Source organism: Lissotriton vulgaris, chromosome 1_1, assembly GCF_964263255.1.
Source record: "Lissotriton vulgaris chromosome 1_1, aLisVul1.2, whole genome shotgun sequence".
In the NCBI taxonomy this organism is placed as follows: Eukaryota; Metazoa; Chordata; class Amphibia; order Caudata; family Salamandridae; genus Lissotriton; species Lissotriton vulgaris.
In genome coordinates this window covers 1,489,800,876-1,489,816,114 of record NC_141685.1, presented here as the reverse complement: position 1 = coordinate 1,489,816,114, position 15,239 = coordinate 1,489,800,876, and the positions used below count along the sequence as shown (strand labels likewise).

At 43.5% G+C, this 15,239-nt stretch overlaps 1 protein-coding gene across 2 annotated transcripts in view; it reads right to left on the bottom strand.

The window, feature by feature from the left end:
* RSBN1L (round spermatid basic protein 1 like) overlaps positions 1-15,239 on the bottom strand; it is a 350,429-nt gene that overhangs the window by 103,956 nt on the left and 231,234 nt on the right. For both annotated transcript variants that reach the window (XM_086967371.1, XM_086967369.1), the window contains exon 4: positions 6,937-7,074. In XM_086967371.1, coding sequence (XP_086823497.1) covers positions 6,937-7,074 — 138 coding nt within the window. The remainder of the gene's footprint in view (positions 1-6,936; positions 7,075-15,239) is intronic.

The window sequence follows — 15,239 nt, the reverse complement described above, 5'->3', positions numbered from 1 at the left end:
AGGCAGTTGTTGGAGGGAGGGGGGTCAGACCAAAAGGGGGGTTGTCTAGATGGGTAGCCACACACCTGGGATGCTCAGCAAAAATGATAGATACCCTCTCTGATGACACTGTGTGTGTTATTAACCTTCATTCCCAGAGTTGATGTGTATTTGGTCAATGTCTACTCTAGAACAATGACCATTGGCCATGAATCTTTGGTCATGGAGCAATTAATGATCCTTTTATCAACATTACTGGAGAATGCCTTCAAGGTGGTGAGGGGCGATGTTTACTGTCATTTTGAGCCTCTTGATGCTAGCTATGAGGATATCTTGTATGACGAGGATAGGCTGTAGGCTATTTCAGTGTTGTCTATACCACCCATTAAGTAATCATCCCACTGGTGCTTCAAATCAATGCCCTTAGTTTGAATTATCCTTACGGGCTTGCAAGGGAGCACTAAGTAAAACAGCCAGGGAACCCATACATTTAATCTGGTAGGGTGCTCATCCCAAATAGATTAAATCCATATTGCAGTAAGGTTGTGGCCCTTGTTAGATCTGGAAATCATGCCCAGACAAGATAGCACTCATAACGCTCTGTCCCTTGATTTAGCCCTGCCCACTAGAAGCGTAACAGCGACACAAATTGTTCTGCTAGATGGTAGACTTAGACTGACTTCCTCCAAATGTACAATACAATGGATCTCGTTGGAGCAATCTTGTAAATTCAATTGAAGCTCGCTCTCTATAATATGGTGCGTACTTCTCTTCTAGATGTGAGCAACGCTATACATCTGATGGCAAAGTCTCCCAACTAGACATGGTGGCCAAGATTCACGCAATGTTAAGCTGGCACCCTTAAAGATCTAATTTATATAGAAATACATTCTGGGGACCCCAGGAAGAACGCATCCTCATGGTTTAACATTTAACTAACAGTGCAGAGTTGCTAAATAAGAGTCATTAAAAACTAAAGATAGTAATTTGATTCGAACTGCGAGAGTCACTTATAAAAATGCCATCAACTCAGCCCAAAAAAAGTGGGGACAAGCAAAATTGAACTCTCTCCTTTGCACCACTAAGTGAAAGGATTCTAAGGCATTCTAGAGTATTGTTACGACTGGGAATTGTGAAAGTAGAATCAGCAAAGAGCATATTATTTCAACTGATGCGTGCAATGAGCATTACCGGTCCCTGTATGGTGCAGCAAAGGGACAAGGTGATCCCGTGGCTGGAATCAGTGGCAAGGGTTTGCCTACCAGCGAGTTGCCTTCCCTTGACCGGAAAGACCACCATATCATAACTCATCTGGAAGTGCATAGGGCCATTATTAAGATCGCCCCTCACAAGGCCCATGGCATCAATAAAATACCTGGGGACCTCAATTTTCCAAACTTGACATATGGGGCCCCCTATTTGTGGGTAAACTTTAACGCTAAAACGGAGGGTGTGCCCATCCCTTATTACTGGAAGGGGCTCAAATCATCCCTATTTATAAGAAAGGTTCCCCATTGTTGCCTGGCAAATATAGACCCATTAGTTTGATACAATGCAAAAAGTATCCTCTCAAGTGATATTTGAGAGACTGCATGGCTGGATGGAGGAAAATAACACTCTTAGCTGCTTTTAAACAGGTTTTAGGCAGCGCACATCTACGATAGACCAAGTCTTCAGACTACAACATTTATATTGGAAAACTGTTGTTTTTGAGGGTGTCAACCTCTATTTGATATTAGTTGACTTAAAGTCAGTTTTTCACTTGGTCCGAGAGATTTAAATAGGTGCGTTTTGGCTGATGTGGGGGTACTATCCTACCTGTGCCATATAATTAAGAGACTACATGACAAGAATTTTGCACAGGTTCGTTGTGGCAAATTGGAGAAACTCGCTGAACCCTTCATTGTTAGCAAAAAGAGGGGGGTGGGGGATGGGGGAGTGATTCAGTCAGACAGGCCCCAACAATATTTAGTTTGTACATTAACGGCCTTGTGGATACACTGAATACTACTAATAATAAAGGTGCACCTAGGCTCACCTCTGTAAAGGTGCCTGCATTGATGTTTGCTGACGATACCCTCTTATTTCAAAAACTACAATGGGTATTCAAAGGGTACTGGATAATTGCAATGCTTTCTGTACGTTAAGAGGTTTAGAAATTAAAAGCACCAAGACCAAATGTATGGCCTTCAATCCATCCCACTCTACACGCTTAAACCCTAGTTTGAATGGAATTCCTCAGGCGAGGGTATTTACATTTGAATATCTAGGGAAAATGCTCAGTGAGCATATGGACTGGTTGTTCCATATTGCCAAGTACCGGCTTAAAAGTGTCACAGCACACGGGCGGGCTCTATAGGGTGTTCTTTTTAAACCAATTAGCCCCACCATTGAGTTTTATAAATCACAAGCTTTAGACACTACTATGTATGGGGCCGAGCTTAGGGGACAAAAGCCTGTAAGTGACATCATAAAGACTGATAATAGTTTCATCAGACAATAGTTGATGCCCCCCCCCCTAGCTCCCCATTATTCCCCTTTAGATTAGATCTAGGTGTTAGACCTATCTTGGAGGGAAATGGGCCACCCTCAAGCTGATCTCTTATCGGTTGGCTGTGGAGGAGATTTTAGGGTTATTAGGGGCCAGGAATGTTGCCGTGGCTCCATCATATTAGGGCATTTCTAAAAACAATGGGGAAAGCGAGTTTATGAGATAACCCTGCTAAGGCCAGCTTGTCTGTGTCAAAAGAGGAACTTGCTAAATGCTACATAGGGCTTCCGTTGTCATCTCTTTTGATGAGTTCTTCTCTGGGATCCTTGACAGTAAGATTTCTAGGGCATAAAGATATTTATAGATTGGAGGATTTTATTGGATGAAGTACATCCGGTCTTAGCGAGGAAGATCTACATAGGCATGGATAACTTCTTCTGCGTACATTTACCAGCCGCTAGAGAGATGAGGGCCATGCTCCGGTGCAGAAATGCCTCTCTTGCAGTACAGCTGAGGAAACTGAGGCCTATGCTCTATTTTTTTTACCCGTTTATAAGAAATGTAGGTCTAAATGGCTAGTCCAACTTTGCAGGAATTTAGGTACATCACATTGTTTGGAGGCACTTAGGATTTTGAAAACTGATACACATCAGCCAATAGTTTTTGCTGTCCCTAGATATTTATTTTCAATGTGGTGTTTACAGAAAAGGTTTTTGTGATTGTTCATTCAGTAACTGGCTAATTTATCCGCACTGTTGATCGTTATGATACTGTGTTCCATATTTTGAATTATTATGAATTACTGTGCCACAACTTAATGTTATTGTTTTTTTGTCTAGAATGAAATATTTGTAGATTTTTAGGTTGTTGAAATGATTAGAACATAGAAAAATCTAGGCATGTGTCAATGCTTTTATGTCCCTGTAATGGACAATGTTTTTAAATGAATTATGTTTGCAATCATTGTGATGGTTTTAATGTACTTTTATGGCCCTATGGGCCGCAATAAAATGAATGAAGATAAAGAATCTAAACAGTAGTTTCAGGTAAAGGTATGTATTGATCTCCACATAGTAGATTTTAAAATTACTGAAATGGGCACACTCAATAGAGCCACTGTAGTCGCTTTTCCTCTAGCTGAATGTACTTTAGGCTTTATGATTTATTCGAGAACTAGTAACTGAATGTAATGAATAGGTCATGTTACAACGCACACGTTTACAACCCCTGCCATTACAACGACCGCGTTGTTACTTGGTGGTGGGGGGAATCGAGGGGGGGGGGGGGGGGTAGGGGGGATCACTGGAGTTTCGAAAAGTATAATTTACTATTCCAGCTCCAATCTGTGCAACTGTAGGGAAGGTGTTGGATTTTAAATCCAATACCTTCAGCCCCCTACAGCTAGTTGTTGTAATGACTTGCATTGTAATGGTATGCGATGTAACAACGCAGTCGTTTTAATGACCATGTTGAAATAGAATACGTTGTATCGCATTCGTTTGAAACGATGTTTACCGAATGTAATGCATGAAAAAATCCTTCTAGAAATAAGACTGCTTTGAATTGGTAAAACCAATCTTATTGGGCCTTAGTCCAAGAACACTAGGTCAGTTTGCCTGATCTCTTCTGTTTTGTCTGAATAGATATAATTTTTTATAATAATTTTAACATCTAGAGAGTGACGAGCCGGTTCTACTGGAGTTGAAGGTTTGGCAAGGAAATGGATAGATTCACATGCAAACCCAACATTACCTTTGGAAGGAAGGGCGTGTTCTCATTACAATTCTGTTTTTCTGAAAAACTGTGTAAAGCTCTTATGAACATAATACCTGGAATTCAATGGCCCTACTCAAAAAATTAATAGCTAAGACAAATACAGAATAACCACCTCTTTTGGCATCTAACAGGATTATAGTCATTCTGTATACACCAGATGCAGACTACCTTCCAATTAAATGCATAGTATGCACTAGTGCAAGGTCTTTTCGCCTCTTTATAATTATCCATACAGTCTCTCTTGTGGAAGATCTAAAGGTCCATACTTTGGGACCTCAAGAGCCAAACCGCTCAACGATGATAGGTTGGGATTTAAGATCTGGCCCCCAGTAGCAAAAGTCTGGTCTTCAAGGCAGCTTCATATGTGGTCTTTCTGATGAGTGAACATGATCTGTGAATCACTATTTTCGTGGCCATTCCGTAGCTACGAGAATCATTCTTTCTCTGTATTATTGTAGTTGATCAACATTGTTGGAATCAGTAAGATGGGAGAAAAAAGTAGGGAAAATTACCTTACTAGTTGATCAAACGGCCATTCCACATGGACCCTTAATAGTAATGTCTTGAGGTAACGTTTGGGCATTTTTGTTGTTTGCCCCTGAAAATATATATACATATGTGGCAAGCCCCACTCTTTGAGGACACTTTGTAGTATTTCTTCATTTAGGATCCAATCCAGATTTTTCTTCATCAGTTGACTTAGGGTATCAACCTGTGTGTTTTCAGCCCTCTGTAGGTGGACTGCTGTAGTTATCAGACCACTTACCAACAGCCATTTCCAAATGATTTGGGTTTCCAGGGGCAATGTTCTAGCGGGTGTTCCCCCTTGTTTGTTTAGATAATACACAGTGGTAGCATTGTCCGCATAAACAAGGGTACTCGTCCTGAATGATGAGAAGAATGATTTCAGAGCTGGATGGACAGCTTTTAACTCCAATAAATTGATCTGGTAGGATTTCTCCCTCTATCTGTGGGTGGTCTATGTTTTCCCCCATCCAAAAAGTTATCCATCTATCACATTGGTCTGTGAGGGAATGACCAGATGGAAAGATAATTCCTTCGAGGCGGGTTGGCCTCTTGATACCTTCATGGGAATGACTGGAGGGCGTCTTGTGATAATATTTTTTCCCAGCTTCCCTATTTCTGGTTCCATCCGTCTTCAAAACACTGCCGTAACGGTCTCATATGCAGTCTGGCATTAGGAACTAGGCAGCTGCATAGAGCCAGAAATCTGTAGAGCTATTGGATAGAGTACTTTCTTCAGACAGCAACACTTCTGCTTGGATAGATTTGAGTCTTTCCTCCATAGGATACACTTTTGCGGATAAAGGTTTATGTCGCCTATAAGTAGCGAATCCTGTGCACTAGAGTAATTGACTTTTGAAGGTTGACTCTTAACTCCAGCTTTGTAAGATGTTCGCTGCTAATTGGAAGTACTTCTTCACTATGTCTGGAGATGATGCCTATATTAACTAATTGTTCAGGTAAGGGTATAAGATGATTTTTAATTTTCAGAGATTGAATCTACCAACTGCTGCCATACACTTTGGAAAGCCAAGATGCTGACTTTAGGCCGAAGGGTAGGACTTAAAATTTGAAACTATATCTTCCTAGCAAAAGTTGTAGAAACGTCCTGTTTTTCTTTATGAACAGAATGGTCAAATACACGTCTTGAAGATCTATGGCGCACATCAATTCCCCTGATGTAACAGGGCATAGACCTGGTGTAATCAACATTCTGAATTAATCTTCCGTTATCTATTTGTGAGTGATAGATTGAGAATCTCGCTTTGGTTCTTTCTTTTGTACCACAAAGTAACCTGAATAAACGAACACATTTTTGGTAAGCACGCACTTCCTCTACTGCATTATTTAAAGTAGGATGTTAATTTCCTAGTGAAACAAGTCTTGACAATGTTAGAGAGATTTCTCCTTCGGTGCAGTAGGTGGAGGAGGCTTGAACTTTGAAGAATGTCAACTCTGAACAACATTCAAGACCCATTTGCCCTTTTGTTATATTCTGCCACTCTTGTAGAGGGTTTGACATACTTCCTTCCACCCACTGGCCTGACTAAGAGAGAGAAGGGAATTAAGGTCGTATTATTTCCGTGAAGGCTTTCCTGTGGCGTCTGATGTTTGTTTACCTCCTATTCCTTTCAAGGTTCTTCTTTATTGGAAAGGCTGGCTGTGCGGTTGTTGCTGCTTTTGTGGTTGCCATTGAGAGGTGTGAGCCCTTTGTAGAAAATACCTTCAATCATAAGGTTGTAGCAGTTGTTTAATTCCTTTCTCTTCTCTTAACCTACTGCCTTTAGAGTGTCCTTTTCAGTCTTCATTCAGGCCACATCATGACCCACAAAAGAATCATTAAGTTTTCAGTTCTAAAGCCCAACAAATACCACTACCCTACTTTTTTTGCCTGATGTTTCATGGATTTATACTTAACTTCCCATAGTTTGAATGGAAACACAACGTTTTGGAGTCCATGTTGCACCATCCCCCAATACCAAACTTGAGACTTTTTTCTTCAAACCAAGGATAGCATACACTTTCCTAGGAAAGTCTTTTACACATCTATTAAATCGAGCAAAAGTTATTAGTGATTAAAAAAAAATACATTGGAAAAAGAAATACAAACACCTAATGTACATAGGTGAATAACCAAGGTAATTTGTAAGAAAATACACACTTACCTTTAAGAAAGGGGACTCTTCCAGCATGTCAAGAAACTCTGGGAAGTAATCCCCCACTTCCTCATCCACCGCTCCAACCAAACTTATCTGTCGCATTGCACCAGCTCTATATGTACCATGGGAGTATGTTCTTTTTACCTAAATGATGAAACAATCTAACTTTAAAATCTTAACTGGATACATTAGTCTATTGAGTATTTTACTTCCAACATTAAACATTTTTCAGAGATTAGCAAGACATTACTGCAAATTCAATATCTATCCTTTAACTTTTACTATTGCCAAAAATTGGATATTTTCGATGTAATACTACTCTAAAACGAAAGAGTACCTAGTAAAGTAAATACTGTTGCTCGTAGCCCAAATGCTCTCTCTCTCTCCTGTAACCGACTGATGGAACACTGTGTCATCTGGGTGAAGCCCACAAAGTGCTTTAGTCAAACAATAAATGTAGGTACCTCCTCTAATGTGGCTCGGTCACTGTCTTGATCCAACTCCCACGCACCCTCGACATAATTTTGTCAAACTTCCTGGAACAAAAACATCTGCTTATTATGCATGCAGCTAACGCTGATCTACCATTAAGGCTGGCCACTGCAATAGTAAAGAGACTCTAGACTACAGGGCCTGCATTATTATTAGAAATATCATCTAGTTACATAAGCCAACATTATCCTATTTTGAACTAACCCAACTATATTACTAAGCATAAGGGGGGGCGGGGCTGTCAGGATTCTATTGTCTGCACAGAAACAGCCATCCTAAGTGTAATGCATAATAAACCCACAAAATAGCCCGTCTAGATGGCCTACAGTTCTCCATTTTTTAACACACTTGGCAAAGTCAAAATCCAGCCTTAGCCGCTTTCTTTTTTTCACATTTTAGGTTAGTTTGACCATATTTGTATAATGCTTTGAGCTATCCAGTTCATAGCTTCAGAATGCAAATAGTGAGTGTTCCTTATTTTCTTGCTCTAGTCTGTTTATAATGCAAGAAATACATTACTTGCCTGTAAAAATATTCTTAAATCTTGATGCTATTGTAGATTCGCAGCCTGCGCATAAACCCAGTTTTGAAGGCCGAGTCACGAATAGGAAATCTTGTTTATTTTATGAGTGTCTATCACAGGACTAGCAGGAATAACAGAAATGTCAATCCACAACCCACTGTGCCATACACCTTTGACACAACGAAAGATTTTACTTTATCACAAGCACTGAATAAGGTAAGTGGTAGTGTTGTAATAAGATCATCAGCAACAATTAATTTGTCAATTTCCCTGGGAATAAGAGTCACATGCAACTCGGTAATAACTGCAAAACTACTGTCACATTCTAACATGAAAAACTATAATACATTCATATGGTGGGCATTAACTGCATAGCAATACTTCCCCTTCATGGAGGTGGATGCGAATGATGGATATCAACTAACATTTTTAGCACTGTGTGTCCTACCACTGCTTCTGGCCGTGCATGGATATCCAATAGTAGTGCCTGGTTAACATGTGTGCTTTATACCATGTTGCATTTGGACATATATAGGACAGCAACATGTTGAAAATAAAAGCTACTGTGGCAGCGGTCATACATGAATGCGTTCTTGTTCTTACATCTAAATGTTTTCTGAATTACTGAACAACGTAACTGACAATTCTCAATCGAAAGTGGATTAATAAACCTGGAGTTAATAGTTTTGTCCGCCTACAAACATTGGTAAAATCAAGTTAATACACTAATGCCTTCTTGACATCAAGTGTGCTTATTTAATTTTCTCATGTCAGTTGTGAGGTAATAAAGAACGTTGTTAAATCATTTGTTTAATTTACACTGTATTCATTAATATCAAAACTCCAGGGCGGCTAGTGTTAATGGGCAAAATGGGCGTCGCCCTGCCCCTACCACTCTGAGGGGAGAGGCAAAAAGAGAATTTAGAAAATCGTCACCACACAGCTGAAAAGAAACTACTACTTGCAGTTTTTGTTTTTTTCGTTTTTTATGGGTAGCTGTGATGAACTTTGCAGATGTCCTGCTCCTGCTGTGTATGTGCCTGCTGGGCGAGGTATTCTTCGACCTGCAGGCACAAGCTACAGCTGTGACATCGGGGCAGAGGGCGTGCTGATTTTCAATGCCCTGAATAAGGTTGGATTTCGGGCGCTTTCACAATGGCCCTGGGAGGAGTTACACAGAACTCCATTCATTTCAATGGCAGGAGCAGGACAGTTTGAGAAGGAGAACGAGGTAATGGGTGGAAACAATTTAAACTCATCACTAGAGGGGGCGGGCTGAAGGAGGGGTGCAGCCGGATTCTATCTTCATTCCTCGGGTGCAGCTTTCACTTTTGGAAACGTAACCGTTACTTATGAAGCTGAAGATGAGCCCAGCCCTTTCTCTGTGGACACACCTCTCTCATCTTGTTCGACATAACACAGGCTCAAAAGATTACAGGTTGGCACCTATGTTCCCTTTAAGCTGCGATAACATGAGCCCTGCCCTGGCTACATTAGAGAGTTCATCACTTCTTAGGCCCACACACTCGGACTCTCAGAGGATGTGCAGTTAAGCCTGCTGCACTTTAGACACCATCACCAGTTCTTGCCAGACAAGCGGCATTTAATCAGGTAAGTACTGAAAAATATACGTAAAATGCTTATCTTTAAACAAATGCGATTTACGAGCTGAAGTTAGTAAGGACATTCGATTTTGAGAACAGTAGATATCGTCAGGTTACTTGTGCATTTGTATATTTATTCAAAACCTGAAGCGTTTTCAGGATTTGACTCAGTATACCTGGTATTTCTGCTTTATCACCTGCTACATTCTTAATTTTTTTAATGTATGATTTCCCCGTTATTAAGAAGCTCCAAGCACCAAAAAGCATCTCTCGTTTAAGTAGTTGGCACAAAATAATAAAAAACAAATACATTAAAAAATATGTAGTGTCTTGCTTTTAAAGCTACTTGATCGGTGATGTCCCCTACTGTGGTTTTTCACGGTGATAATACTGGGCCCGTGCAGACAGATTTATCAGAACCAATTCTCTTGTTTTCAGCATGTGAACAATTCACAGATCTGATGTATGTCAATTAATAAACTGATTCAGAAATTATACAGAATACAGTCACCATCGATATGTTAAAAATCGCATTGCGGATTTTGCACAGCGGAGCAGTGGGGGTAGGCATTCCAGAAGGACTTGAAGCCCCAGGAGCCAGCGGGGCCGTCAGCGAACCACCAGCCCCTCCCCCTCATCAATGGGTGCATTTTACTCCTCGCACCTCCCGCTTTGCGGGAGATGCATTGCGGATTTTTTACAGCGGAGCAGTGGGGGCAGGCATTCCAGCAGGATTTGAAGCCCCAGGAGCCAGCGGGGCCATCAGCGAACTACCAGCCCCTCCCCATCATCAACGGGTGCATTTTACTACTCGCGCCTCTCGCTTCGCGGATTTTGCACAGCGGAGCAGTGGGGGCAGGCATTCCAGCAGGACTTGAAGCCCCAGGAGCCAGCAGGGCCGTCATCGAACCACCAGCCCCTCCCCCATGTTATCGTCATCAGGTGGTTGTAACTGACGGGGTTTTTCCGCGACGCGGGAAGCACCCGGGCGACCGCCGGCCTAAGCCCAGGCAGAGGGCGGGCCGTCTGTGGCCGTCAGTGGCAGGAAGAGACAGGACAGGGCCATCTCTCTTGATACTCCCTCACACCCATGCTTTTCGAAGACTTCAGTAAAGAAGGGCAACTCTGGACTATAACTCCACACGTAAAACAGCAAGTAATATTCATTTTTCCGGGGGAATGCTGGATTTACATTAACCTTCGTTACTGTTAACTAACCTGAGTGGCTTGACTATTGCGGCTGATATAAATTGTTTAGTTGATTTTTGCTGGGAATATTTTTGTTTCTGTTCCATGGTGCGCTAAGGTTAAAAAGTATTGTTAATTAACATTGGGAATTGTATTGTACCCAGTCTAAGGGGAGTTTCTGCTAATACCCCCGCACAATGGGGAAGTCGATTTGCAACCCTAAAAAGAAGGCCACCCCGGCTCCAGCGATTGAAACTGCCGCACCTCCTGAGACATCAACTGATAAAATGCTACAAAGGGCCTTAGGCGTTGTCACCTCCGAAATTCAAAGAACTGAAAGGCGTCTCTTAATCACCCCAGATCTTTTTTTACCCATACCTGTACTATCCAACGAAACTCCTGCTCTTAGTATGCAGTTACCTCCTGAAGATGAGATTAATTCACCTCCACCCCAGGTGGATACTCCACTAGATTCTATTCCCGTGGTAATAGAGGGTACGGGTACCAGAAGGAAGGGGAAGCGTAAGCAGACAGCCGGGAGGGTGACCGTTAATAAGAAGGCAAGAATGGGGTGTGATGCAGGGATGGAGGACCATGACGAATGGGATTCTCGAATAGACTCCCCACATGTCCAAGCTCCTCCATCGAAGTATCCAGCTTTGGCCCAGTCACTAATAGCAGATCTTCTGAACCAACTTGGTGACCTGATTAGACAAGAGGTTGCACCCTTAGCAGAGCAGCTAAAATCTTTGACATCCTTGGTAACAACGAGACAAACACAATCTGGCCCTACTGTTGGGCAACCGACAGACAAGGGGGGGACATTACCTGCCAACCTGGACCAGCGTATGGTGGTGCCAGACGGGCAGGTGATTACAAGCACTGATAATGCCGCTTTAAGATATCCCAACACCCAAGGGCCTAGTGCTAGCTTGTATCCCCTGGTTGTCCAAAGCAGGCCGGACAATACCCCGAATCCCTTACCGAGGCCAGTCCATGTAACGGCAGAGAGTGCCAAGTCAACAGCCCTCTCTTCCCACTTAACCAGCAGCACAGGGGTGGCTCCGGATACAAGGAACAAAGAGTTGGGGGACAAAGGGGATGGTGTTCTGCAAACGATAAATCTACCACCAGAATCACTACCTTATGTACTAGTCCTAACTGGGGTCCCTCCTTTAAATGGCTCTCAGAGGGAGTCACATTTGGAACTTAGGAACAAGATTTTACATTGGCTGGCATCCCACAGGCGCTTTCCATATGAGAGGGCTGGGGAAATTATAATGGCACGGAGAGTGGATTGGGTGGGACCTACAAAAAAAACTACTCCAGGGGACTGTGTGGTCGTTAACTTAAAAAAAAAACCAGGTGGTACGTTCTGTACTTAATATTAGAACCACCCAGGCTGAGACCCATACAGGAGTGAGAGCTTTGCCCTTGGATCACTTCTATACCACTTGCCCCAACTCTAATAGGACAGGACCCTCCCTAGAGTATGCTAACAGGAGGGATAAGGAACGGCCCTGGCCCCGCAGACACTTCACCGGGAGACCATTGTTTTTCGATCTACCGGTCAATAATAGATTTGGCCCACTAGAAGATGTCGACGGACTAGCAACCCTAGAAGGTTTGGGCTCCACCAGGAGCAGTACTGATCAACCAGATGGGGCGGTGCTGACAAGACTAGGGACCACCTTGTGCATGCCCCCAGCTGCGATGAACCCCGAGATTGGGACACACGAACAGTCAGTTTTGAGGGATGGGACCTTGCCATGCCAATCCTATCGAGGAATGTGGTGGGTATTAAGGGCAAACTCACTTGCCCTGAGTGGGGTTATTTTGTGGATCAGTTCGATCCGTGCTTATTTTAGGAGACATGGGCAAGTGAGGACCGTGCTAGGACTGGTTTTGTAACATTCAATATACCAGCCATCACTAGAGAGAGGGGAAGACCTTCGGGAGGGCTATCTATTTGGGTAGCTTCATACGTGGGGTGTATTGTTATCAAACTAAATACCTTGTCCCCTGACATACAAGCGGTACTCCTTACTTTCCCCTCTAACTTAAGCTTTGCCATTAATTAATATCTACTCCTGGGCTGTGAGCTTGGCATAGGAATCGAAAACCTTGGAGGCCCTTAACCTCTATATTCCAACGGTGCCCCCTGACTCGCGACTAATAGTGGGGGGCGACCTAAATTGTCATTTCGAACCTCTTTCAGGTTCCAACGATCCTATCTCTAATGAGGAGGATTTGCAGTGGGCTATACCAGATCATCAAGGCAAACCAGTTAAGTCCTGGTCTCCTCTAGTACTCCAAACGAATGCCATTTTTCTAACTCATTCCCTCAGGGCTTGTAATGGGCGTACACTTCGGACAGGCCGAGTAAGCCCACATTCAATAGAACGGGTCGGGCCTCCCACATAGATTATATTTTGGTTGAATGTATCTCTTGGTAGAGGGTTAAGGATTTTAAAGTTATCCCACAAGTTGATAGCGACCATAACGCCTTGATCTTATCCCTGAAGGTTGCAGACTCGGGCACAACCCCTGCTATTGAGGCCCCTTTGGATGACAGGCTAACCCTGACTAACAACAGGAGAAGAATGAAGTGGGGAAAAATCAAACAATCGCCAGAGAAGTTGCATGCACTATATAAAATGGTCATCCCAACCATGCAGGAATTTGGTAGTGCCCCACTCAACAGGGATAACCCAACCTACACCAACTTGGTTGCAACACTTCACACGAAGCTGATTAACAACCTAGCTGCCATCCTAAACCAGACTGTCCGCCCAAAGAAGACACAACAAAAGCCAACCCATATGTGGTTTAATGACAGCTGCCGTAAGAGCAAACGAGCGCTATTAGCGGCTATAAAGGGGAAATATAAGTACCTGACTAGAACTTTGAGGGCCCAGTATAAAGAAGTTGTTTCCAGTGCTAAATTGTCCTGGGAAGAAGATAAATGGATGGATATTAAATCTACCTTCTTGGCCCGGGACATGAAAACCTTCTGGGCCATAGTTAGAACGGGCAGTAAGGAAGGTAACTCTGTGGGGGAACCAAACTTATCGGCAGGAATGTGGGTAGACCATTTCCAGGCCCTGTATGCAGTTGACACAATACAGGATGTAAATAGAGAACCAGGGGGCGCACCATGCGTTCTGGCTAGTTGTACTGAGGAACCACCAGTTCTAGCTCTCAGAAATGCAATTGAGGACCCTGTTGGGATATCATTACGTGAGGTTACTCTTAGACAAATTGCCTGGGGACCTGTTTCGTGAGGAACCATCTATTTGGGGGCCCTACCTGTGGGTTTTATTTATTGCCATCATGAATGGTATGCCAATCCCCGTTACGTGGGCAGAGATAGTGCCAATCTTTAAAAAGGGCTCTCCATTACTTCCTGCAAACTATAGACCGATCAGTTTGATCGATGTCACGCAAAATCTGTTTGCACAGGTAATACTAGACTGGATCCAGGGCTGGCTGGAGGAGAATGATATCATTAGCCCATATCAAGCCGGATTCAGGAAAAACACCTCCACCATGGACCAAGTATTCAGATTTCAACTGATTGCTTGGAAGCCGGTATCAATAGAGGGTGGCAGCCTCTATCTGATATTCGTGGACCTGGAAACGGCCTTTGATTTGGTGCCCGGGTCCAAACTCTGGGGGGTCCTTAGGGACCTGGGGACCCCATCCTATCTACTTGACCTGCTCATCAAGCTGCATGAGGCCACCTATGCCCAAGTTAGATGTGGTAGGGGGGGGGGGGGAATTAACCAACAGGCTCCGAGTTGACAGGTGTGAGGCAGGGTTGTGTCCTTGCACCGACCCAGTTCTGCCTCTTTGTCAACTCACTCATCCCGCTACTTGCAGAGGTCGTAGATAACGATGCCCCTAAGTTAGCAAACATCAAGGTGCCAGCATTGATGTTTGCTATTGATACCCTCCTCCTGTCCAAGACGCCAATGGGCATACAGAGGCTCTTGGACAGGTTTGTGGTATTCTGTAACAAAAGGGGGTTAGTGATAAATACAGCCAAAACCAAGTTTATGATTGTCAACCCGCCCAAGAAAACGCGGCCCAACCCACATCTAAATGGGATAGTATTGGAAAGGGTCCCTGTGTTCGAGTACCTGGGTGTTACCCTCACAGAAGATATGGAATGGGTGGCCCAGATAGCTAAAGCCAAGCTCAAGCTAGCCCAGATTGCTGACTGTATAGCCAAAATGGGGAGGGAGTCTACAACTAAACCCATCAGTCCAGCAATTGAGATTTATAGGGCGCAGGCGAGGGGAGCCACGCTGTACGGGGCGGAACTCTGGGGACACTGCTCCCCTGCTACTTTAATAGCGGTGGAGAACAGTTTCCTCAGGCAAATTGGGGGCATTCCAGCTAGTACCCCGCTAATTCCCCTGTGGCTTGACCTTGGCATCTCTCCGATTGAAGATGAGATTGCCCTAAGACACTTAATATTTTGGAGGAGATTGTGGGCG